The sequence below is a fragment of the Malurus melanocephalus genome, unplaced genomic scaffold (assembly GCF_030028575.1).
Source record: "Malurus melanocephalus ecotype Western Australia unplaced genomic scaffold, MMel_1.1 scaffold_178, whole genome shotgun sequence".
Taxonomy (NCBI): Eukaryota; Metazoa; Chordata; class Aves; order Passeriformes; family Maluridae; genus Malurus; species Malurus melanocephalus.
The window spans coordinates 565,544-592,069 of NW_026623410.1; the positions used below are offsets into that span (position 1 = coordinate 565,544).

Sequence of the window (26,526 nt, forward strand, 5' to 3'; positions counted from 1 at the left end):
GAGCAGGAGAAGGAAAAGGAGTTGTGGCTGAGCAGGGCTGGAGAGGTGCAGCTCTGCAGGGACATCCCTCTCCTGTGCTGCTCATCTCCATTCCAAAGAGACTCAACGTGTGCAGCAAGGGGACAGGGGCATATTAAGGGATGAGGGGATGTTTTACAGAGGCCAGAGGTGTCTGTGTTTGCTTGTGCTCAGGTCAGAGCCTTCCCAGCCCCGAAGAGGTGYTTGCTGCCGAGGAGCTGCTTACTTTGGCCTCACCGGAGAGGCCTCGGCCTGGGGGAAAGCAGCCCTGAACAGTGCCCTGTTTGTGCTGCAGGAAGGGGCATTCATGGCCCTCCTGTCACAGTGGCAGCAGGCAAAAGAGCGATCGGATCCACCCCCGTGCCTGCCACAGGACACTCTCCAAACGGGACCCCACCTCATCCAGTTACGTGCAGAGCAGCAGGTAACACTGCTGGTGTGCCTTTGGTGGGGGGGTGGCGCCCTCGGGCTGAGCCACACCACTGTGACATCTAAAAAGTGTCACCTCCCAGCTCTATATCACTGCACTTCCTCAGCAGGGCAGGAACAGCTGCTCACCCTGTGCAGGTACCCTGTGCCGAGGGCGATGCCAGCTGGGTCTAAGCCAGGGTGGGGCTGGACTCAGTTTTAGCTGCCCTCCCTAGAAGACCCCAGCCCCTCACTTTACACGTGCCTCCATGTGCACAGGCCAGTACACACATGGACAGGGAGTGCTGCCAGCTCCTCTGATTGCTGGCATTGCCTTGGTGCCCAGGGCCTGGGAACTTGAGATTTTGAACGAAATGTCCTTCTCCCAAAGTCATGGAGTAAAGCTGGGGCATGCAAGAGGGAAGCTGGGAGGGCAGTGTGCAACTCCTGTTGCTCTGAGAAGTGGCATGACCACCACAGAGGAGGAATTCCACCTYCCATGGGCATGGGCAATGCTGTGCTCTTATTGTGAGTGGTAACAGCAAGTTTGGTTTGACCTGGCCCTGGGCTCTAGTGCACATCTGTGATACTCTGGGGACCAGGAAGMGCAGTCTGGGCTCGGGCTGGGGCGTGAGACCATTTCCACATAGTCACATCCATGTAGAAACCCCAGTGGAGTAGAGAGAATAGAGGTGAGGGGTACTTCTTGTGTGCCTCTTGAAATATCTTCTGCTGTGGGCCACCCAAGTCCCCTGTGGAGGCAGGGAGAGGTGGGAGGCTGTGGTTTGTCAGTGACTCACAGCACTCCTGAGCTGTGCTGGGTGATGCCAGCCACGGTGACAGCAAAGCAAAACCCTCTGGGAGATGCCAGCACAGCAGCTGGAGCCCCCCACGGCGTGCCCACCCAGACAAGGGGATCACCCTGGCACAGGCTCCACACCCTGGGCAGTTCTGAGACCCCCAGGGCCTGGCACCCACCTGGTGCTTGGGAGACCCCGGCAGCTGTGCTGGCACTGTGTCCCCAGGAGGGGACAGCATGTGCTGTGCCACGTGTGATCACACCGCCCACAGTGCAAAGGGCAGYTCAGCCCTGCCCAGGTGGCCCAGACTTTGCCGCAGGGCAGTGACACTCCTGCCTGCACAACTGTCCCGGCAGGACCCACCACGGGATGCRCCACGTCACTGTCACCGGCCAGCCCTGCTGCTCAGAGGGGACCACGTGCCGTGGAGTCATCCCTCAGCCCTGCTGGGAGCTCTCCTGGCAGGGATAAGCAATAGCTAAGGTCAAGAATGCAAAAGTCCTTTGTGAGCATCTAAATTCCCACTCTGGGTTCCATGCCACAAGACCTCCTTCACCTCACAGTTTGCTGTTCCCATGTGCCACTGGCCTCTGGAGGGGCTGTAAGATGGAGTGTGCTTTGAACATCTGCTGAAATGCAGGAATGAGGAGYTGACTGCCATGGCACTACAAACCCTGGCTATGGCTCTCTCCTGCCCTTTGTAAAGGGACTCCACCGAGCATTTGTTTAGTATTTGCTGGCTCTGAATGTTTGAATACACTGCTAAAGCTGTTTGGAAGCAAGGCTGGAAAAGGTGACAGGCTGGGACTGAAATAGCTGGGATTGATCTAGACCTCCACTGGAGATATTTGAATATCAAAGTGTTGCAGGCACTGCACTCCCACCACTGGCTGAGGGCTGCCTCCAGGTGAGTCTGATTCCCCTTGGGATGGGGCCRTCTCTTGTGCTGCAGAAATAGGCTTCAAAATGATGAAAAAACACACTCTGCTAAGGATCTGAGCTTGCCTGAGGCTGCCTGGATAAGGACGGATCTTGCACCTCTACCTGTCCCTCATCTGGGGCTCTTCCCTTGCATCCCTCCCTTGTCACCCTCCAGGAATGACACAGCACAGCTATGAMCTCTTGGGCCTCATTTCTCTGCTAAGCCATCTCCCAGCCTTCCCCTTTGACCCTGGAGCCAAACCCTCCCTCCGCAGGAATGTTTTTCAGGGAGGGGGGAGGTTGGCTCAATGCCAGCTGCTGCATTTTTCCATGTCCAGAGATCGTCTCCTGCCTTAAAAGGCCCCATGACACAGGCTGTGCCTGCTCTCCTGCAATCACCTACTTAAGGATTGTTGGATTCAGTCCCCAGCACGAACTGGGACAACACCAGCCCAGTGCCTTGCAGCTGGGCTGAATCCCATGGGGGGATACTGGGCAGACAGTGGGGCCCTACAGTGCCTGGATACGGAAGGGTCTGGTGCTGCTCCAGCTCTCCCAGGCATCTCTTTTCCCTGTGTGCAGGTCACATTTCCTGAGCTAAGGAGGTACCAAAGCTGCTGCAGAAATCCTCCTCAGAGCTGGGCAGAGCAGTCCAGGAAATTGGGATTGGGTCTGAAAAGCCCACACTGGACTGGTATCTGCCAGGGTGAGGTTTGGAATTTGCTGAATCTGTTGCAGGGGGAGAAAGATGGGAAGGCTGCTGTGGAACTGGTTGAGCTAGCCTCAAGTCAGGAGRGGTGTGATGTGGAAAGGCACATGCTTGCAGGGATGTGACCTCTGGAACACACAGTATGTGGGGTGGCTGTGAAACTGAGCTCCCTCGCTCCTGGCATTCCCTGACGGTCAGCATGGATCGCTGAAGCCCTTTGGCAAAACACCCTCCTCACCACCCACACTGGGCTCTGGAGAAAAGGGCAAGCCTGACCAGCTCCAGAGCAGTGGGTCAGCAGTGTCTGTTTTGTAGGGTAACTCCATGAGGGTCAAGCAGTCACACAGTAAAGATGTTTTTGTTTTTCAATGTGCTTAAAAAAAAGAACAACCTAGGAAATCACAGCCAAAAATTATGTCTGAGATGCACTCTCCCAGTTGCAGGGTGCTCCAGGGTGGGATATATCCAAACGTGAGCTGCTCAGGTAAGCTTAGCTCAGCCTTCAGCTGTATGTGGCACATCCCTAACACAGAGATGCAGGGAGGAACAGACCTTGGGGGGTAAAATAATGAAACCTGCCTGTGGGACCTGAGCGTGGGTTATCTTGGAAGCTGGAAGGTGAAAACAGATTCAGGAGCAAGGAGGGTTTTACGGTCCACATGGGTGTCTCTGAGACCTGGCAGAGCAGGGCTGGRCATCCAAAACAAAGCTCTACCAAGTGATTTCTCACTCTGTTCCCCTTTTTTAGCCCTAAATTTGAAGCATAGGGATGGGATGTGAAGTGCTGACCAGCTCTTCCACAGTTGGTGAAAAGACATCGAGAACTGCAGGTGGCAGAACACAGAAAAACCCAACAGCCAGAGAGTGAAAGCAACGTCCCCCTGGGGGAAGCTGATAACCAGGGGGGTGGATGCTGGAGCCACAGGCCAACTCCCCAGTGCCAGCTCTCCCCTGCCCCAAGCCTCCTGCAGCAGCCACTTCCCTCCCTTTGCAGCTCTGGGGACACAGAGTGGTAAGTGTGAAGGGACCCGGAGTTTCCTTATAAAGTTTTTACTCTCTGCCCAGGGGATATTTTTGTTCTATAAATGGGGAGGGGGGTATTGGATGAAACCATGTATGCAAATACTGTTGGCTTTTATAGGAAGTGCAACTGAGGAAAAATTTCATATGCACAAGTCAAAAAGAGCTTGCAACTCACTGTTTTGGCCTGGTGAACTTCGAAAGGCTTCTCCTCTGTGCTCACCTTCCCATTTGCCTAGTAAAGAAGCAAAGAAGCCTTTGTTCAAACACATTATGGCCTCAGCCTGGAAACACATAGATTTCCCAGGAGGTATTCACGGCAGGAGCCCTCCCTGCCCTCTTCCCCTACCTGGAGCCTCCAGGCAGGAACCCACGTGCTGGGTAAGAGCAGTGTGATGTTGGGGCTGTTTTACACATGCAGTGCTTCTCCCTGCAACAAGAGCTCATCCTACCCCAAAACAGAGAGGAGGGTGCCTGGTGGGACGTGCCTGTTCCCTTGTAAGCATTTAGGTCCCTGAGGAGTGACACTCCTGTYACCAGTCACCCTCTACCCCTCTCCCTATTTTTAAGTATCTGGCATGGAGGGGATGAAGCCAGGTGGGAATTTCATTTATTTTAGTATTTGGCAAAAAGAAGAAGGGAAGCAGCGTAACCTGTGCTATTCCCTGTGTGTGCCTGGTCAGCCCTTTGGGTTGGTTATCCCCACCACCTGGATCTAGCAGAGGTGCTGATGCTCCTGTGAAGGCTGTGCCACTCTCCTGGCATGTTCCTGGCACTGCTGCCCAGGCTCTGGGCAAAAAACAGGGTTTGGGTTTGTGTTGAGAAAGCACCAACCAGACCAGGCGCCTGTGACATCCCCCACTGTGGCCTTGATTTGGACTGGGCCATGGAGGAAACCAGCCCTGAGCTGCAGCAGCTGCTTTCCGAGCCCTTGCTCTCACCCAGGGTGAAGGAGTGAAGAGGGAAGGGGAAGCTTCAGCCCATGCTGTCCTTTCAGAAATGAAGGCTAAAAAAAGTTTTACCCTTACATYACCAAGTTTTGCTATTTCTCAATTTCTGCAGTAAAATTTGTTTTTTCTTTTCCCAGAGGGGCTCAGACAGAGCTGTCGGGAAGCACCAGGAGGACCAAGGCACGCACCATGGTTCACACCACATTTCCATCATGCAAGCAAGAATTAATTTTGATTCTCTGTGTCTCAGCTGTCAGCAGCCTTTGGACTTTACCCATTTCAACACCCCCATCAGATGGCAAGAAAAGCTCTTCTGTGGCTGACCACATTTGTCTTCTCCAGCATAAGGTGGCTCTGCACTGGCGTCCCAGCACTGAGCCAAGGTGCTGCTGAAGGTTGTGCCTGGAACACCTGGCAGCCAGGCTAGGATAAGGTGGGTCCCTTCTCCAGGAAGCTGTTTTCCATCYGTTCCCAAGCACTGACTGTAGGAAAGAGTGTGTGCTGTCACGCAGAGGGTTTGTGGTTCTGAAACAAGGCCAGCAGATGCTGCAGCTGCCCGCTGTACCCTGTCTGGGCATCCCTGCAGGAGCAATCATTTAATCTCATCTTTCTAGGTAAAGGTAAAATTTAAGTGAAACCACATGAAATGAGAAACTGAAATCCAAATGTTTTCCAAAGTGCCACTGCCATCTCAATTAGTTTTCTTCCTCTTACTTAAAGTTTTGCCTTCTAGGTTTTGAGCCACTAAAATGGGAGCTCAGAGCCAGCAGTGCCCCCCAAGGGGCTGTCACAGGTGGTCCTGGCTCCATCCGTGCTTTTGGGAGCCATGGCAGATTTCAGGGCTCTTCCAGGCAGGATTGGGGCTGCTGGCTGGAGATCTGAGCAGTGGCTCTCTGCACACCAGGTCATGCAGTCCCAGCCGGTGTCACCGTGTCCCTGCCTGCCAAAAGCTGCCCGGCGCCAGCCCACGTTAATTAACCCTAATGAGGCTCTATGGACAGAACGCTCTGGTGACTGCACCTGTGGGAATCTGCCGTTGGATCAGCTGGGAATTTGCCGTTGGATCAGCCGGTCACTGTGACCGCGCTCATCTCAGGGCATCTCCCGGATTTCAGGGAGTGTGGGAGTGGGAATCAGCGCCCATGCAGGAGGATGACCACATTTGGGACAGCCCATGTGTCACAGACAGTTTGCTGAGTAATGAAAGAGCAATTACCAGCTCAGCTGGAGGCAGAGTCGCTCCTGTTTGGTTTTCCAAGGAAAATTATTCCAACCTCTATTTTGTGCACAGCTTTCCTTTTGCTGTGAATTGCAGAAGAAATAAAAGAAATTGAGGACTTTTTTACAAGTTTTATGCTGGTTTGCTRAATTCCCTCCTGCAAGTGGTTAACAGTTCATCTGAAGTCAGAGGAAGGTCTCTGAAGCAATCTTGCAATTTACAGCTTTTCCTTTACCGAGTAAGAAACAGTCAGGAAATTAAACAGGAAATTGTGTCTGGAAGGAACAAAAGTTGCGTTGTCAGAACCTGCTTATGAAAGATTTACTTTATTTTAACCAGTAAGGAGCCAAGATCAATAGTCAAAAGAGGAAGGAGTTTGTGTGAATTAAATCACACGTGAAAAAAAAAAAAAAAAAAGCAACACTTGGGAAAACAAGAAGCCTTTGTAAAGAGCAGATAGGGATGAATAGGAGAGAAGGCTTTGCTACTGCAGCAAACAAATGCTGGAAAGTGCTGAAAGGCGAAGGCCCAGGGTGTACCCCAGGATCAGGTGTCCCTCCAGAAGCCAGTGCCAAAATGCCCAGATCTCTGGGAGATATTCTACAGCTAGGCCTGTTGGAGTGTTGGAGTGTGATGGACAAGCATTGCCCCATCGCTGTGCAGGGGCTCCCCCTTCTCTTTCCTCCTGCTCAGGTGCCCCTTGGGCCGTCTCCAGCTTTGCCTACCCAGGGTGCCAAGCACCASAACCCAGGTTTTATTCCTGGTCAGCAGGGTGTTCTGCCCAGGGGACACAGGGGGCAYGAGCAGTGGCTCAAATTCAGCCCCACAAGGGATAATCCTTCATGGAAACTGCACCAGCTCGCCTTGTCCTGGGGTATTCCATAACAATTCTTCTCCAGTCCTTGAGAGGCTGCAGGAATTCCTGTCCCAGGAGCACAACCGAGGCTGACAGCAGAGACAGTCCCAACCATGCCCCGTGKCAGTGCTGAGGCCAAGAGCTCTGGCTGGCAGTATCAGCAATGGGTTAATGAGTGTTTACCAGCTCTTCCAGCAGCCAGATAAGCACTTGTTTGAATTTCCAGTGCTTCACGGATGGATGCTCTGGTCCTGGCCATGCCCAACAGGTACTTTGTGGCCAAGGCTGAGTTGGTGGGATGGGGAAATGTCCCGAGGCACCCCCAGCCCCAGGTGGGGGGAGAGGCATTCCCTGATCTGATTCAAAAAGCAGCGGGTGAGATGTGCAGCACTTCTCCCACACCTTTGGGAATTTCCCACCGCTGAGGCTGATCCTGATCCGGTGGCTGGCACAGAGGCGTATCCCTGGTCACATGGACCCCTGGGAGAGCCTCAGCGGGCGCTGGCTCTGGGGAGCAGAGCACAGCCGCTGCCAGAGCCCTTCTCACAGACACTTCCATCTCCCCAGAACCTGTACTGTGGATTAGTGAGCCCTTTTTCCTCTGCTACAGGTTCCTGTTAAATCCCATGGGTTTCTCCTAAAACTTACCAGTGACTTGCATAGGAATTCCCTAATGAGTCACAGCCTCTGCCAGCAGCTCCAAGCCATGCTTCTCATTAATGCATGCAAATGTCTCAAAGGTGGGTGTCAAATGGATGGTGCCGAGTCTTTTCAGTGYTGCCCAGTGACATGATGAGGAGCAAAGGCCACAAACAAAGCCACYTCAACATGAGGAAGAACTTCTTTCCTCTGAGGGAGGCAGAGCACTGAAACAGACTGGCCAGGGAGGTCATGGAGTCTCCCTCTCTCTCTCCATCTGGATGTGTTCCTGTGTCACTTGCTCTAGGTGACCCTGCCTGGGCAGAGGGTTTGCTTTGGATGATCTCCAGAGCTCCCTTMCAACCCCAGCAGCTCCAGGATTCTGGCTAAGCTGTAAGGTATGAGACAGTTTGGTGCTGCTTTCACACCCTGGCTCTTTGCCTGTCGTCTGTGCTGTTATTCCCCCGTTTCCCAATCAGACTGCAGGGATCCATTCACCCAGGATCTTTCTGCAACAGCCCCCTCCTCAGGCACTGCAGGATAGGCTGTTTTGCCACAGGATGGCCCGTGGTTTGCTGCGAGGGGAGTTTCAACCCTAGCCTGTGCAGAGATGGGACACAAAGCTAGAGATTGTGCCTCATCCCTTCTCCTCCATGCATTGGCACATGGGTCTCTCTGCTGTCTGTGGCACGTGGAGCTCTCGGGAGGGCAGAGGATGCCAGGTGTTAATRAGGKCACAGAGTGAAAAATCAGGAAAAGMACGGACACAAAGGCTTTTCAGAGATTTCCACTGCTGGCTGGGAACGCTCACCTGCAACACCTCCAGTCATGCCTTTCCGCTGTTCTGTAAGGGCCAGCTCACGGGGCTGGAGCTGCTCTGRGGAAAACAGCAGCTGTGACCTGCTGCTGCCGGGATAGCCGTGATTCACACCCTCCCTGTGAGCTGAGCTGTCCCTTCTCGTTCAGAGTCCTGACATGTGCACGTTTCCAGCGTGGCATGCTCGTGACTCATCCGCCTGCGCTTTCCAGGGCTCCCTGCTCCCTCGCCTCGCTGCTCCCTCGCCCTGGCTCCCCTYGCGCTTCCTGTCATTGCAAACCCTAATTTTGAGTGTGTTTTTGGGAATGTTTTCCTGGTTTGGTGCAAAGCCCACCTCAAGCCACTCTGCAGACCGGCAGATTTAGGCCRGTTTATCCACAGAATGCCTCTTGATAAGAACTGATGTGTTCTTCTACCAGCAAAGTGTCAGGGAAGGCTCCCCTGTCAGTCCCACATCGCCCACTGACGCTACCTGGCTTGTATTCCCCGAGCGTCTCCCAGCAGCACTCCCTGCTGACATCTGGCTGTGCTCGGCTCCCGCYCCCACAATGGATATAAATGTGCGCTGACACATCTCGGGTGTGCCCACGAGCAGGGGGCGAAGCCTGAGCCCCGCTGCCCCTCACGGACCCCTCAGGGCGCCCGCAAAATGGCGGCCGGAGACCGGCGCTGCGTCCCGTCCAGCCCGGAACTACAACTCCCGGCAGCCCCCGCGCGGCGTTCCCTCTGCGGGCCTTAGCGCTCGGCAGGCCGCAGAGAAGCCTGATCAAAACAAAAAGAATTAAGAGCTGGCATTTGGGAGAACCAGTGCTTGAAATGTCCCTGGAAACGGAGGTAGCGACGCTCTTCGCGCGCCTCGCGGCCTCTGGTTTGGCCGCCAGCCTTCGTTTATCACTATGGCGATTTCCCTTTAACGGCTTGTTTGCCGCGGACGCCTCACMGATCGGGGTCCTTGGATGGGCGGGGAAAGGCAGGCCCACTGTCCAATCGGCGTGGTCGGGAGGCGGCGCCACCTGGCGCAGCGCTCAGGCCATTGGCTGGCGGTGCGGAGCGGGTGACGCGCATCCTTCCAGCTCAGCGCGTGCGGGGSTAAAAGAGGCGGGGCGGGGGGGCCYGGCCCGGCGGGCAGTAACGGCCGCGCGCGCGCGTGCGGGGAGGGGCCGTGCGCAACAACGGCCGTTCCTCCTCAGCGCTTCCCGCCGCCCGTCCCTGCTCCCGCCGCCCCGGAGGAGGATGCGCCTCCTCGCCCCGGCCGCGCCAGGTAGACGGGGGAGACGATGAGGGAGCCGCCCCGCCGGCCCCTGGCGCTGGGCTCGTGCCTCCTGCTCTGCGCCCTGCTCTGGTGAGTGCCGGCCTCTCAGCCCCGCCGCCGCCGGGGACCCCGGGCCGCGCCTGCTGCCGCGGCGGGAAGCGCTCCTTGGGCGGGATGCGGGGAGCCGCCGGTCGGGAGGTGGGGATGGGGGCCTGGGGAGTCACAGAATCGTCAGGGATGCAGGTGAGGTCTGGAGCTGATCCAGTGTAGCTCCCCTGCCCAGGTACGGTCACCTGGGGCGGGTGACACAGGAGCGCATCCTGGCGGGCTTTGAATGTGTCCAGGGAGAGAAGCCCCACGAGCTCCATAGGCAGCCTAGGAAGGGAAGGTGCTTCGTTTTGGGCAGACCGGGATGTGTGCTCRTGCTGGCGGCAGTGGTATTCTCTTAGGCAAGGTGGCAGCTTTCGGGAAGGTGATTCCCGCTGCCGGGAGCGGCACTTGTCACCTGGCAGTGTCAGCTGAGGGTTGAACCCACACWCGGGGGTTCAAAGTTACGTGTGTGTTGTTGTTGCCTCTCTGTGTTTTTATCGGAGGCATCCTTGCCTTTCCAGTTTCAGACTGAGCTCTTGCACTGTCCTCTGAAAGATTACCGTGCTTTATTCTTGAAACCCTTTTTCTGAGTATGTCAGGAGTARTGTTAAATTAAACACAACAAACCCTTTTATTTTTGCATTGATTATGCCTTTGACAGAGCTTTTTATAGTGATTACCTCAACTGTACTTTGTTCCAGCATCTCCTATTTACTTTGCTTTCAAACTTCCTTAAGAGATGACATTTACCAGAACACAAATATTAGTAGAATATATTTCTCTATGGTAAGTTCTAACCTTCTTAAACTTTGGCCCTCTTTGAACTTAGTGAGTCACTGTTTGAGAACTGATAGCCAGCTTGAACAGCAGACTGCAGATATTGCGTATGGAACAACCAAACTCTGGTGTATTCCTTCAGTAGGTTGTTCAGAYAGTCTGCTTAAAATAAGTAATTGACTTGAAGTTCTGGCTTGTCTCACAGTTGGATGAAGAGATGAAGCCCAGGCATCTCTTTGCACACAATCAGTTGCAAATCTGGTGCTGAYGCTTGTGTTACTGTGTTCGAACAGTCCTGAAACAAGTTTGGTTCGTGTCATCACATTTTTGGTTTTTGGAGACAAAAGYGAATCTAAAAAGTGCTTTGAAAACTCGGTTGCTGTGTTTACATTTAACAAAATCTAATCTAGGGTTTGATCAAATGAGCTGTCTCTAGATAGCTTTGCTTTTACTCCTGGGACAATGGAGTTTCTTCTGACAGAAGGTTTTAGTTGTAGAACTAGGATTTCTATTAAGAAAACAGTTTTTGTTTCTTGGTTGGAGTGCCTTGAGGGCTGATAATCTGCTCCTGCCTCCAGGTAGTTTGTTAGTGGGAGGTGTTTTCAGTTTAATGAGCAGTAGGTGGTCAGGTTGATGTTTTTGTTGCTGTGTTCTTAGTCAGCTGTTTCAACAGAACTTGATTTTGTGAAAAAGTTCAGGCACCTATTCCATATTAATGAAGGAATATCATGTTCAACTATCTTGTTAGAATAATACGTTTGTTCTGTAAATCCCTGACAACTACTGTGTTCCTCTTTGGTATGGCTAGGAGAAAAATGGAGCTGCTTTTCTTTCATCAGAAGGGATTGTTCTTCTGRGCTGATCTCAGAGTTTGCACTGGAGTACCCCAAAACTTTAATAATTAAAATAAAAAATTCACATTGTGTATTCACCCTGCTCGTTGGCTGCTTTTGGTTAGGAGCCAGTGCATTCATTTAAATGTTGAGGGATGCAACTCCAGTTTCCCAGTCTGCTATCCAAATATGAATTCACATTAGAGAGTTCAAAATCCTCTGTCTGCAGGATGGCATTGGGACCTCTTTTAATTTCAGTACTCATGTCAGAGTTATRATTAGAAAGTCTTGATGTCTGTTGATTCCTGCATTGTTGGTGGACTGTATAAGATATTAAGTTGTGATTTATTTAAGTTTTTACTATAAAGAAAATCAGCACATTTGTTCACTTAAACAGTTATGAAACTTCAAATAGCAAATGGAAGGATTTGTGTTGTAAATGTTAGCTTTTTAAATGTTTAAAATGAAATTTTCAAAGGATTTAGTGCTAGTAGGAGAGAAATTTTTCCTTACAGGTAAAGCTAGTGGTCAACATGATCAAAGTCAACCCCAGAAGTCAGGAGAAAAAACCACTGGACAAAATGATTGCTGAAAGAGCACTCGGGGMTGATTGGATTCCCCTTTCCTTAATGACCTGGGCCTTGTTTTATTTCTGGGTAGATGTTACTTCTTTCTTTGAAACTAAGCTTAAAATAGGATTTTTTAAAAATCTCTGATCATGCWTTTTCAAGCTCTTCTAAGGAACTTGTTTTGATGAGAAAATACTGATTGAGAAAAATAATTGACATTTTAACTGGAAGATGCCACCCTGTACAKTAAAAATGTAACTGTGTATTAGGAGATGTAGAAAAATGCAGAAGCTTGAGTAGGGGTTTGTTAGCCAGTGTCTTTTCAGTAAAGGGGATGTGGTGCTCTTTGGGAGGGCAGGGTTAGAGTTATCAATACTTGAGKCTTTCTGAAGTTGGAACAGACACAGCTCTGACAGACCTGACTCAACAAGATTATTCCAARTTTCAAAAGAGCGGGGTGGCTACATGGCTTTAGGGAAATACTTTGATGGAGGTATGGCTTAGGAATGTAGTGCTCTAAAAATAATAGGCATCTGTGCAGTTTGGAGCTTCAACTGTGCATGACAAATGACTCCTGTTGTCCTGAATTCACAGAGATCTTCTTAATGCTTCAGTTAATCCCTTTGTCTGGATGATTATAGTATAAAAATATATTTAAAATGTGGAGTGCTTTGTAGTTTGCCAATATTGAGARCTGAGTAAGTGGAATAGAGTTAGGAGCTTGTAGGATACTAGTATTGTCTGAAGTTGAGACCAGCTGTGACGACTATTTGAAGAGTAACCCGTATCTATTGTTCTGACATCAGCTTTTGCCTGCCATAAGCCGCACTTCCAAAGTGTTAGTTGTGAGTTTAATAAAGAAATCATGCACACAGTAATTTGTCTTTCTATGATTCTTTCTATCCCAGAAAGTCCACTGCCATATCCTGACCTATTTAGCTTTTATTAATGCTGCTACTTGGGTTTACAGCTGTGAGTAAAAGGAAGATGGGGCTAAGTGCATGTGCGCTTCATGATCCTTTAGTTGTTACTCTGTGAGTATCCTGCATCAGGAAATGCCTTGTGTCAAAGTKATTTAGCAGCAAGATGTGCTGGTTTTGATGGAAAACACTTGGCCAGGGGAGTTCTGACTCTGAAATCCACTGTGAGAGCGTACCCTGAAGATTATGAAGGTTGGATTGGGCCAGTGGCACAGCCAGGAATGAAGCCTAGGCACAAGTACAGTGGAAGGAGATACGTTTTTTATTCCCACGTGTTCATGTGTGGATTGATGTGAATTTTAATGAGAGAAAATATTTCTAGTTTGGGTTTACATTTTCAGTCTTGTCTAGTTTTGAAGGTGTGCTTGTTGGAAGCTGTAATGCAAGAGGAGCTCTGAAGAACACTGYGCTCTGCTGACAGTGTGATAACATCACTGGGGTTTATTGTGTGCTCCTGCTGCACAGGTGAGAGCTGTGCAAACCACATTAGGGATCACAGGAGTAGAGGCTTTGCTAATTGAATGTTTATTTGCCTCATTATTGACTTCTGGCTTCAATCTAGAGCTTGCATCTTTTAATAACAGAAAGTGTGAGTGATAGAATTGGGGAGTGAGACACTTTTGTTCCAGTATAATGTGCCTCTTACCACTGAAATCTTCTTTTCAGCAGTGCCCTAATGATCTGGATAGAACTGCAAGTGTTACTTGCTTGTAGTGGGGCTCAGACTTCTATCTGATGGTTCTCTTGTGTGCTTAAATCTCTTCAGAAGGCTGRTAATAAAATAAACACTGTGAATGTGCATTTTATAGCAAGAAGAAATAAAATTATTTGGACACTGYTCACATGATTAGAACTGTTGTTCCGGGCATCTGATTTCAAAATGGAAAGTATGTCCCCAGGTATGGACTGTCATATTGGGAAGTGTCTTTGCTCTGTGGCTAAGGCTGGGACAAAAGTCCCAGCACTGGAACTCTTGGACTCCTAAAAATGAAATTTGAATCTGCCCAGTTTACAGCCTGCTCAAGTTGAAGGTGGTGAATGTGAGCAGGGGCTCTGGTGTCTTTATTAAAATAGGTGCTTGATTCAATCAATTATTGAATATTTACCTTCTAAAATTATTTGAAAATCAGTGAACTGCTTTCATGCAGTATCTTCTAAAAGATTTGTCCTAGAAACTTCAAGTTTGTTTGTTTGTTATGCAAATGGTGTACTAAAGTGGCCTCTACCCCATCATGAGGTTGCTGTATTGATGTAGAAGACCCTGCCTGTGGCAGTGAAGTGTGCCTCCCTTGAGCACTTAATTTGAACTTTTTCTGAAATGCTTTTCTCTAACCTGCTGTTAGTTCACTTAGATGTTCTTATTGTGAGTCCTGTACAGAGCCCTCTTATTCTTTAGTTTTCATTAGTAATCCAGTTTTTGGGAAGGTCTGTGCTTCTTTCCAGTGGGAGGATGTACAGTGTCTTTCAAGTTAACTCTGGAGGTTAATCCCTCTGCCTGGAGAAAGTGTTACTTCTGTGTGTGAAAAATTTTAGCCAAGAACAGGGTAACCTAGAACTGTAAATCTAAAACCTTTCTTGTAATTCTTTGGTGGAAACACCAAGCTGGTGTGACAAACTCATCCCAAAGCTTGGGTGAACTTTTCTTGGGCAAGTGAAAATGTTGGTATGAATGACAGACTGGATTGGAATATTAGTAAAAYTAGTAAGTTTAAAACTTAGCTCAGGTGCACAGAGGAATGGCAGTGACTTGGCTTGATTGGGTTTTGAAATAGCAATCAAGATACTGCTGAAATCTCTTCCAGGTAAGAAGGCTATTAAAAATACATTATGCAATATGTGTCAGTCGGGTGATAGTAGCTTTACAGTGATCTAGAGTGAAATTTATGTTGCTTAAYTTATGGTAGCATTCCCCTCCTTGGCACTGATGAGCTGTGTTGCAGTTGGAGTGGGTTCTTAGCGTGAGGAGTTGGTGCAGAGCAGCTGCTGGTTCTGAGACTGCTGTTGCTGTGCCTGTCTGACAAGCTTAAGAATTTAAGCAATGAGGRAAATCTTGAAAGGTGTGTAAGTCAGATGTTACCACAGACTCTGAAAGCCTTGAAGTTTACTCGGTGCATGGCTGTTCTGCTGTTTTCCTGTAGTCTTTGTGGCTGATACCAAGTTTTATGGTGGTTTGRTTTTTTTGTCTGGAATGTGTGCACTTCCCCAGACTCTTGCATCAGAGAAAATAACCAGTTCAAGAATGCAAGGAGCTTCTCATAAGATGCAGTGTTCATTCAGTATTGCAGAAGTCTGTTTCCAAGAATCGRTAGGAACTGCCTGTCCCTTTGAGTGCTTCCAAAGGGACACCTTTTTGAGGGTTGTGATTTGTGCCCCGCTTTAAGTGCCTGAAATAGGGCACCTGGATACTCCTTTCAAGAAAAAAGAGTTTGGTGTTTGTTTCAGTGTTACATTGGAACATCGWTTTAATGTAAGTTGTCTCTACTGTCGTCACAGAGTTCTATGAAAGGTGCTGTTATCTCAGCAGCCTTTTCCAGGAGAGGATGRGAGTAACACTGGGAGCACTGTAAGCAAGGAGTGAATTTGATTTCTGTAGTTTAATTTGGGACAACACTGGGCAGTCATGAACAAATAGTGTGTTTTCCCTCTGTCTTCTTGGATTTGATCTGAGTATTYCCTGGCTCAAAGCTGACTTTCTTTCCTGCACTCAGGACTTACCTCAGTGTATCCACAGCCTTCAGATCAGAGGGTGCAGATTCSTGTGTGGCTGAAGGGGGGATGCAGGATTACCCCTTCAGGCAGTAAATCTGTTAAATCTGATAAAGTATCTGGTGCTTCTGGAACCTTTTGCAGTTTTTGCATGTTAATGACATTTAAAATGCTGAAAGCCCTGTTTTAAACCAGTGGTTGGAATCTTATTGTATGCAGCTATGAAATTTAGTATTGTCAGAAAGATCTTTGTGTTTGGCTTCTCTGAATAAGTGAAATAAGTGAAATAACCATTTGGAGAGCACATTCTTTGCAATGTGTGGGCAAGATATTAAAAACTTAATTGAAAAATACCATGAATTGGGAAAGGATTTACAAAAAAAGCTCCAATTTCAGATCTTTTGGGTTTATTTTTTTTAAGCATGTGGTAGGAAATGAGGTGATATCAGTGCCTCCCTGGCAGCATGCTAGCTTGGTCTAGAGCTGTAGTTTTAGTTTTCAGCTTTTTTCTCTTTTAAAGGTCCATCATAACTTTAAAAATTATCTTAGGAATGCATGCTGCTCTTCTGTGGATAAATGGCTTCTATATGAATGGTTTGATTTTTGCTCTGTTTTTTTTTTGTTTTTTTTTTAACTTGCATTGGAGAAGATTAATGGTTCTTCATTGCATTTATCACGATGTATTTCCACTTCACATGCAGAAGTAAGTGTTGTGTCTGGGGAGGTTGTGCTGCAGCAGTTTAGTGTCTTGCAAGTAGCTTTCCTCCTGTGACTGGTAGGAATAATGTCACTGTCCTAAAACCTGGTCTTCATTTTCCATGACATTTACTTTGTTCTTCAGTCGCTTTTAAATATAAGTTCCCCTGGCTGAACAGTTCAGAGAGAAGATTGATTCCATTAAGTTGCTGGGGACAGAGTGAGGGTTCCCTCCCTTTGCTGTTTTTCCTGTGCTGCCACTGACTGCAAGGCAGGTTCCTGCTGACTGGAGATTTTGGCTGGGGACTGCTGAGCTCCTCATTCCTGCAGAGAGTTTTTTCTCTTTGACAATTAGCTGGTGAAAGCCTTCACAGACCTGTAAGACTTGTTCAAAGCAGGTGTCTTCCTGTCTTCCTTGCCTTTTCACAGCTTTTATCATTTTAAGCTCATCAATCTAAATCTCTACTCTGTAATGAAGAAGGTTTTCTTCAGCAAACAGGTGCCTGATCTGCTTGTCTCTACCCCTGGGAACAAAACCTGCCCTCCTGTTCTTGCACAGGCCTATCTGAACTGATCTGTGAATATTTTSAGTAGGGAATTGTCACATGGCAGGGACAGTGACATCTTCATTCTCCCTTGGAGCTGTTGGGCACTGGCACATCTGCACCTGTTGGTAATACAACCCTCTGAGATATGTCAGTGATTACCCTGGAGGGAGACTGTTCYCTGTGCCTGCAGGGAGGGCTTGGAATTGGTATGTGGGTAATAAATTCCATTTCTTTTCCCTTTGCTCAAATTCCTCATTCTTCTGGTATCACATGTAAACTGTTCTGAACTGCTTCACTTTCCAGTGTCCAGAAATAGGTATTGTTTGGGGAGAATTTATGAAATTAATCATGTAGAGGACAGATGTGTTTGAACTGAAGCTGTGTGAGTGACAGTGTTGTATGAAGTCTTTGGAGCRGAAAACCTAAGCTGTTTCTCTCTGTGGAAATACTCCTCTTACCTTCATATTTTGGAATTTCTTTTAGCTTTAAGTTATATGATTAATTTTTCTTATCAGTTGTTTGTTTTCTATTTGATTTTTATGCCTGCCAAAACAATTATCCATAGTTTTCTATCTCTTTATAGTTTTCTGCAGCTGCCTTCACAATTGAAGAGTTTCAGCCAAATCAGAAGTGGATGGTCTTTCACATGAAACCTATACTACAATTTCAAAACCACCTGCACTTTTGAATTTCAGTGTGTTCCTTTTCAAAAGCAGAACACAGCCATCAGCAGACCATGGCCAATTTGTATAGCAATGAGTGTAGTGAACCGTTCAGATAAGGGTAAGCAGCRTTTCTGCTTCAGTGGACAACCACAGTATGAGCCTGCCCTGAGAAAAGTAAAGATTCCCCACCCACCCCTGCTGCTTTGTCTGAGCTTGTAGCATTTGCTTTTGGGTTTGTGCACATAAAGCTGGAAAGTTCGTGGTGTATTAGAGAAAATAGCTTTAAAACTGCTTTAATGATAGGACAAAGAGTCATGCTTAAATTTCATTGTTCTTGATGAGATTTAATAGCAGGTGGTGTTTTGAGTCATACTTACAAAAATGGAACTATTCTGTATCCACGTAAGTCACTGTGGGTTACATGTTTGGAACAATCTTTGTTTGAAGATCTACCTTGTACCTGAGACAGCATCTCTAGTGACAGATCTCCAGTGCTCTTTGGGCATTAGATCTGCTTGGTTCTGAGTCAGCATTAAAATACTGTTCCTGAGTCACAAGAATGGGAAGGATGGATTAGCATATGCAGAAGCTGCTGTACTTCCACTGGATGTACACTGCAAGTTCATCAAATGCTAGGGGAATTTTGCTCTCTKTAAATTAACATTTAGATTCTCATGCTTGTTGATTTATTTTTCCTTTTAAATACTTAACAGAGTTACTATGCTGTTTGGCAATTTTTTATGGGCTCTGTCCTTTCATCCTGTGGCTAGAGAAGCTTGTTGAATTAATATGCAAAATGTTAAAAGTCAGAAATAAAATACTGCTGGTGGTCTTGATRAGGTTATTAATTTGACTTCTCCCAGACTGGTTGGTCTCTCATGACCTGGTGTTCCGTGGATTTGTGTTCTTAGTGCTCTGTCAGAGCRTGCTGGCAGTAGTTGAGTGATACATCCTGCAAGCTGCATGCTCTGCTGCAGCAGGTATCAGGTTTTCCTGTGGGTGCACACACGCACACAAAATGAGTTCTCAGTCCCCTCCCTAGCTTGGAGGGCTTTTGGGAGACTTGAGGCATCATGTTGGAGTTGGGGAGTAGACCAAGAAGAATTTTGGAAAATAAGCAAATAAGACATTGGACACAGATTATGTCAGAGTAGCTTAAATCTGAGCTGCCAAACTGCATTCTTCYAAAAGCTGTGTTGGTGCCCTAATAAAGCCTGATTTCTTGCGTGAAATTTCTCAGTATATGAAGGCAAGAAATATATGCCTTTTGTGCTTTTTGTGACTGCAAGTACAAAACCAGTTGTGAATGCATTTGTGAGGATATAGCTTGTGTTTAAAAATGCTGATTCACAGCCTTTGAGATCTTTCCTTTTCTGCACTGAAGGAGTTACTGTTCTGTATGGCTCACCCGAGATGCCCCCCATAGTGGAAACAAAATAGGAAACAAATGTGTGTGCCTGTATAATGAAGAGGTGGGATGAGCTACAGTATGTTCTGTATAATATTTGATGTTTCTGGTGTATTTTTATGAAGAACCAGGGAGTCCTGATGTCTGTAAGGAGAGATCAGAGGTACTGGAATTAAGAGCATGAGAATTTCACCAAGAAATGATTGAAACCACTTTTCAGAAATATAAATAACTCGAAGTATATGCCTAACTAAYTATTCCAAGTGGGAGCTAGGCAGTGAGGCCATAGAAGTCTGGTAACATTTCATTCATGCTCTGAAAGGTGCATAGGGTACCACAGAGGTTTGATGAAAAACTCAGTACAAACAATTAACTACAGATGGGATGGGAATTTAGGATGTGTGAGAAGCATATGCCTAGTTCTCACCTGAGGTGTGAGACTTTGTACCTGTTACAATATGTGGTTTATGTGGTTATTACTGTTTTCATACCTTATATTCACTTTTTTATTTTCCAGTAATTGTAGCTGCTTTTGTCTGACTTAAAGGCTTTCATTTAGTACAGAGGAAAGGTGCTACCTGAGAGATAAATTACTGAGGTGCTCTGAGGCTGAGACAGATGTGGGCACCTTATTTGCCCATCTCCATAATAGTGTGTCAGATCCCACAGTTTTTTTGTCCAGTGTCTCTTGTGATGGTGAGAGCCCTGCATTTAGAGTGGCTCTAAATATGTATATGAAACTTTTAAAAAATTTTATTACRTGTCTGTGGTCTATTGTTGCATGGGTTCCTTCTTGGTAGAGGAGTCTACACTGCATAAATGAATTTCCCAATAAAGCTGATCTTCAAGTTTTTAAGAAAGCTAGTAATTCAGATTCCAAGTACTAGAGGTTGTGTAAGTCAATCATAACCTACTAAGAATCTTACTGTTAGGATTAATGTTAAGGCTGGGTTTTATTTCTCAAAACGATTTTCGGAAGGTTGCTGCATCCAGATTTTCCTATGCTATAGACCTCTCTCTCCTCTGAGAAGGAGGCTCTTTTTTTTTCAGGGTGCAGGGTGATGTTTGTGTGGGTTCACAGGACGTAATTCTGATCACCTGATTATTATGTAAACAGTATTTCCTGAATGGAAAATGYTTGTGTTTAAAGTGGTGGATAACTGATGTTCCATTATTGTAGAAGTGTCCATAAAAGCTGAGTTTGCTTGATGTTCAGCAGGACTTAGTTGAAATCAGCATGACAACTTTTGGGCTTCCAAGCCTAATGGTTCACTTTGCAGATGCTCTCTAGGATGTGAAAGGGTGTAAAATAAAAAAGAAGAGATGCTCTTCTGGTGCAAGTGTTTGTATAGGTGATGACTGCTTTTCTGGAAAAATAAATTCATTTCTACTGAGAACCAAAGCTGTTTTTAAAGAAAAAAGTACAAAGCAAATCTCATGGCAGGTTTTGTATTGGCCTTTTTTTTTAGTGTACTTATTTTCTCTAATTCTCTTTTAATGTTCCTGATGATGCTGACTGTACCGAATCTTGTCAGCTATGCTCTGTACAGGGGAATAAGGAGCTTTAGATTTTTAGTCTGTGGCTTAGGTTTTTGCTTAGTAATAATTATTGCTAAAAATATCGCATTGCTGTGTGACAAAGATATAGTTGATTCAAATTGTTCCTAACTTGTAGTGACTTAACTAACTTGTGTCAGCTTTCACTTTGTGATGTGKTGACACCCCAGTAACTGTAACTGGTTTGGTTTTTCTTTTAGAAGCAGTAAATTTCTAGTGTTTTCTGTTGCTTACTTCTCGTAGTCCCCAAATGGATTTTATGAATGAGTATCCATGAAGTGTATGTGCATATTTTTAGATGCCTRATGGGAACAACTGAAGAAGATTGAGGGAGATGATGCTGAAGGAATTCTAAAATTTCATTTTAATCAAGATTTTTTACCTTTTTTATAGGCTTCCTGTTTGGAATGTCTTTTGTAAAGACAGTCACTCATCAGCAGTGCAATATGCTTCAGGTGATGCTTGTGCCCTGGCCAGTGAGGATGAAAATGTCCAGGAAAAGGTATGCTGCTTACATCATGTTAATTACTCAGTCTGACTCRATATTAAATTTAAAAATAAGATTCTTTATAGGGACTTGTTAGCCAGAGTGTTCAATGTACTCAGTTTTTCTGTGAACCATGATGCTATCTTCCCAAGTTTTTGTTTTCCTTTACTTTGTCTGTTACAATTATGCAACAATTTGGGTGGATAGTTTGGGGCAGAAGAAGGAATAAATAGTAAAGCTACTAGTGGTSACTTGTTTATTTTGGGTGCCACGTGCTGGAAGTGGGCATCAGRGAAAGTGTGTGGCTCTGTAGAGCCCATAACAAGATGTGATGGGCTGGGTAAGCCTGGGCCACATTTTGCTAGTTACATCTGTGTTGTATTAAAAACAGTGCACAGATGAATGTTATCCTAAATAGAAGAGTTAAGCTTAATTGTTTTATGTCAGTATTTATCACTTTGTATTCCTTCTGTTCAATAAAAATTAACAAAGCCAAAATATGTTTGTGATTGGTTTAATAAGATGTGGTCCCTTTCTTTTTTACATTACTCAGCACTTTAGCTTGAGTGTAATTGTCCCACCCTGATTTACTCATTACAAGTTTCTGCATATTGCATTGCATATGAGTTCCCAAGCTGTTTGAGTCAGAAAGTCATGGTAGTTTGATTTATTTCTTTATTTACCCAAGTAAAGAATCAGTCTTACTCTAAACATGGGTAGYATTGATATGTTGGTTTTCCCATTTCCTCCAGCAATCTGTAGTTGTCATAATCATGATCCTCATTTTAAAAAAGCTTTTATATGCCACACCAAACTTGGAAAATGTGTGTTGAGCATTCTAGCTGACTCGAGAAATAAGTGGAGAGCTGCCTGACCATWAAAAATCCCTTTAAATGTTGTAGATTTCTTGAGCATTTCAACCACTAGGGTAGCTATAGTTTTTTTTTGCCAGCTTGTGCAGCCAAATAGATTCAGTCTTASTCTTCTGCCTGCCTGAAAAAAGTTCTGCTTTAATTTAATGGCTGATGTAATCATACTGGAAAGATTAAGTAAGCTTTGAGACTGGGAAGCCACTGGTGTATGCTTCCCTATTCTTTTGCAACATCTTCCTTCTATTAATGTGGCTGCATTGTTAAGCAGATATATGAACTTAGACCCAAAGATGTGAAAATCAATACATTAGACTGTTGTTCTTCCTCATTAAAGAAAATCTCTTGGGTGTATGAGAAATCTTAAGCAAGTRTCTATTACTCCTAATTAGGCTGCTGGAGCTGTCCTGCTCAAAAAGAGCAGTTCTTCAGCCCTTGATCAGTTTGCCTTAGATCAGTTGTCTCTTCCAGCCATTGATGCTATTTCATCCTACGGACTGGGATATGAGCTAATAATATTTGGGGGAAAATGTTGCTTAGTTGTCTCCAAGATTTGTCAGCTCAGATTTGTAGTTCCTGCTCTTCAGTGAATGCCTTAATTCTCTCAAATTAATATCAGTGTTGTTTAGCACAGCAGCCCATTTTGGATCTGAGCACTAGCACTTGCAGTATTTGGCCACAGGGTTTTAGATAGCCCTTATAAAACACGGTGATGTACGTTTCTACCACATTCATTTCTGTATTTTGAAGTATAGCTCAAAAATAACTTGTGTATTTCATAGTCACAGCTTAACAGGTTTGAAGGGCAAGTGTAAACTCTTGCTAGTTTTAGTCTGGTGAGTTTAAAACTCATTCAAATGTTGATATTTTTTGTTTTGTGAATTCATTGCACTTGATGGTAAATTTTTAGTTGTAGAAGAGAAGGTTGCTTTAAAAGATTCTGGCAAATTTGTGTAATTACTTTAGTTCTGCTGATAAGGCTGCTACTACTGGAATGTGCCACGTGTTACTTTCTAACGGTTGCCTGATGCAAGTCTTCTTAGAATTTTTTTCTTCCTTCTCTTTGGGGCAGCAAGGAMACAAAGGAGGATTTGTTAATGTGGGAAGTCATAGGATGATGAACTTTTCTTAGCAAACAAAGTGAATGATTTAAGACAATGCTAAAATGGTCTTTTCAGTGAAGATTTAACTGAATTGTTCTAACTTGCTGTAATCTTTGTGCAGATGAGATTTTAAACACAGGTGGGCAGTGGTTCTGAAGATGAATGTAGCTTGATGTTTTGATGGTGGAAAAATGCTGTTTTTCAGCCTGTCCCAGAGGTAGTTCCYCCTACTGAATGTAGAAGGCCTGTATGATTGCACACTTACTGTCATTTTACCTTTAATATCCTAGGGGGAAGAGACTGGTCCTAGGCTGGAGCCTGAGCATGCAGACTCAAGTACACGGAGTTACTCTATGGAAGAGCTGCTCAATGACTTGACAAAATCTGACCAGGCAAGGCTTTTATTTCATTCACTGTCTTCATACAGTCTTCAAATGCTTCTCGGATTTCCTTCTTTCATTTTGGTTATCTAAAGTTCATAGTAGCCATCTATCACATTTCACCTGTACACAGGGCTGCTGTCAGACTCATGTTTCCAGTGAAAGAGAAAATGTGTGAGCTAGCAGGCCTTGCATTTCCCATGTGCATAAGTAATGAGGAATTTAGTATTTGTAGRTACTGACTAAAAACTTTCCAAGATAAATTAAAATTGGATGTCGCAGGTATAGATATCTATTTATAAATAAAACATAAGAAGTCTTTTCTCTGAGTTCTTATTATATAGATCAGACTTGGTGATTATAGCAGCCCATTTCAGCTTTGATCTTTCAAGACTTCTATCAGTTTCATTTCTTTTGTTGAAGTGTGAACAGGGTTGTATTTCAGCTCTGTGCTGTTGATACTGTTAAATCAGTGCTTGGTATTAAATGTTACTACGAAGCCCACTGTTTAAGATTTATTTGATTGCATATTTTTATTTTGTAGATTACAGGACAACATACATAGGAGATACTTCATGGATTGGGTGTTTAATCCGTTAAATCTTCCAGACCTCTTCATGTTTAAATAGATGACTTGGCATAATCTAGCTATTGACAAGACTTGTGTTCAGTAATACTTCTTTTTGTTGCAAGAGTGAATCTGACCTGTTTCAGTGGTTACAGGCTTTTTCAAGTTTACAATGCCTTATTTTGAGTGTGCAATAAGACTCAAGACTACTAAACACTTGAAAGTGAAAAGACTTTAAATCATTTTAGGCCTCTATTGAAATGGGAAAATTGAAAGCCTTCTCCAAAATTTATTTTAGGATGAAAATAGTAAATTGTATTGTAATGGAGCATGCCAGTAGAATGTGGTTTGTTTTTTTTTTTTTACTGCAATACTCAAGCTGGTTTTCTTGTGGCAGTCTCTATAGGGATGCATCATTGTGGAAGCTGTTGAACAGAGCTGCTCTAATTAATATTTTTACATGATTATTGCAGGCTACAGAAGAGTAATTGTGACTATCCCAAAGTAGCACAGATTACCACCTAGTTTTAGGAAGAAGGAAAATTTCTGACATAAATCTGAACTACTGAACTGTTAGGTCTTCATACTAGATGTTGTTGTATGAATTCTTTATTTAGGTGTTGAAAAATGTATGTCCACCTGTAATGTTTTACAGACAACAGAAATAAGTGAAGCAATCCAGCCTGAAGTTGTGAGTCCACCTTCAGYAGAGGTAAATGAAGCCTCCTCCAGCATAGTTCCAAGCACTGAAAACACTTCCAGTTCACCTACCTCAGAGATACCTCCAGTCTCACAGCCCAAGTAAGCTCTTTCAATTTTCTTGTTTTGGTCTTTGAGGTGTATCACTTTYYCTGCTCTTGTTAAAATGTTTCATAGGGATAAGATGGGATTGCTGGTTTATGGTGTCAGTGCTAATGGACTGTGCCCTCATTTACTCAGTGTGTGGATAAGCAGTTGTGTACTTGTATGAAGTGGAATACTATTGCCATGATCAGTTTCTAAGCTGTTGCTTTGAAAAAAAAACAGGGTGCTTAGATAATCTGAACTATAAAAGCCCTCAGGGCTTTACCATTGGGATTTCTRCTCTTCACAAATGTGCTTTCACATCTGTGTCAACAAGCATTGAGGCTGCTTCAGCAATGGCTCTGCTTTCAGTTAGGGAAGAACTCTGCAGAATTTTGTATCGAAACTTAAAAACATTGTGTTTCAAATTCAGATAACAAGAGACTTTTGACAAAATAGCAAATTTTCACATAAATGCAGTCAAGGCAGTTCAGTTCTGCTCCTTAGTGTATTGCAGTACCTTTGCACTGCCTCTGCTGCAGGCAGCCTTCTGGAATCCGTGTCCTTAATTTTGTTTCCCTTCTTTTGTGGGATGTTGTGCTATCAAATGTGAGCTGTAGTATGGAAATGCATGTGTGCATACTTCCAAGGATTTTCATAGAGTTCTGCTGGGCTTTTTGATGTGTGCTAAGGGAAGTTATGTTGTTCTGACTGCTGATAAAGATGAAGTATTTTGTTAGATAAAGATTCAATGTATTAAAAATGAAGTAGACTTGGCTTTGGTGCTTTGGATTTTTTAAGAGTTCAGTTTTTCTGCTTTACCAAATTCTGTTTCTTTACCAGWGAAAAGGTTAGGAAATTTTGTTTGCTGGCTGATCTTGCCTAGTCTGCCAGAGTAACACTTAAACACATTTTGGTACTTCATCAGTGTCTTTAATTGGAAATCTTCCAAAATTTGCAGTTTTTATAAGGCAAAACTAGAATGTAGCTTCAGCCTGTTCTTTTTATAGCTTTTGTTGACTACTCCACTGATTTGTTTGTGTAATGTGTTGTAAGCTCTACTGTTGTCAGGTCTTAGAAGGAGACRGGATGTTATTTTCTTTGAAACATTCAGCTTGGTGTCTGGTAATTGTTGGAAATTGTCTGCCTGTCATAGCTGGGGAATACTGGGGTGGTGAACTCTGAAGGTTTGAACTATGAAACGAATGAAAATAGAAACTTGTTTTGGAGCACCTGATGGATGAGTTAATGCTGGGCARTGGTGTTGTGACACCACTGCCATGTACAGGAAGAAAGGGCAGAACTGGTGTAGTAGAGAACAGTGTTTATGCATTATTTCAAACTGCAGTTTAGCTTTCAATGGTCATAGGTGGTCTCATACTGTACAGACAAATRATCAGACCAGCTGTGGTCTAGCTCCAGATTTAAACAAGACCTTGAAAAACACACAGCTGCATTTGTTATCTTCATTTATCTTTTTCCTGGTTTAGGTCGTGGTATAACAAAGTCCAGCTCTCTCAGGTGTTACTGGTCTAATATTTCAGCAGAACCTCTTATTCAAAATATTCTGAAGTAATTTTATTCTAAACAATTTTTACTTTGTAGTGAATCMTTTTTTAGAACAGCACTGATGGTAACTTTTCTACCTAAACCTAATCTGAGGAAAAAGAACTGAAAAATAACTGAGCTCTTTTCTGTCTGGAAGTAAAGAACCTGCTGTGCAAAATGAGCTTAATAATACATTTTAAAAATTAAGGCAAGACTGCTGACAAATCAAGGTACCCAAAGGAGAGGGATCACTAATTTTGGCAGAAGGCAAGTCTAAAAGCTGTAGTTACTTGAGGCCAGTCATCAGGTACACCCTGAGATCAAGGTATTTCTAAGTTCATTCTTGTCTC

General features: G+C 45.0%; 1 protein-coding gene and 1 long non-coding RNA gene across 6 annotated transcripts in view; both read left to right on the forward strand.

Moving 5' to 3' along the window:
- Positions 1-1,281: 1,281 nt before the first annotated feature.
- LOC130577429 (uncharacterized) lies at positions 1,282-6,200 on the forward strand. Of its 2 annotated transcripts, none has more exons than XR_008965763.1 (3): positions 1,282-2,133; positions 3,605-3,868; positions 5,077-6,200. It is a non-coding gene; the product is annotated as an uncharacterized LOC130577429 (long non-coding RNA). The 2 variants fall into 2 exon arrangements; XR_008965764.1 differs by lacking the exon at positions 5,077-6,200 and adding an exon at positions 4,964-5,027 and having other exon boundaries at positions 1,283-2,133.
- Positions 6,201-9,467: 3,267 nt separating this feature from the next.
- SUCO (SUN domain containing ossification factor) overlaps positions 9,468-26,526 on the forward strand; it is a 38,351-nt gene continuing 21,292 nt past the window's right edge. For all 4 annotated transcript variants that reach the window (XM_057372767.1, XM_057372768.1, XM_057372769.1 and 1 more), the window contains exons 1-4: positions 9,468-9,699; positions 20,832-20,940; positions 23,188-23,289; positions 24,501-24,646. In XM_057372767.1, the coding sequence (XP_057228750.1) occupies positions 9,635-9,699; positions 20,832-20,940; positions 23,188-23,289; positions 24,501-24,646 (422 nt within the window). In that variant the 5' untranslated portion in view covers positions 9,468-9,634. The remainder of the gene's footprint in view (positions 9,700-20,831; positions 20,941-23,187; positions 23,290-24,500; positions 24,647-26,526) is intronic.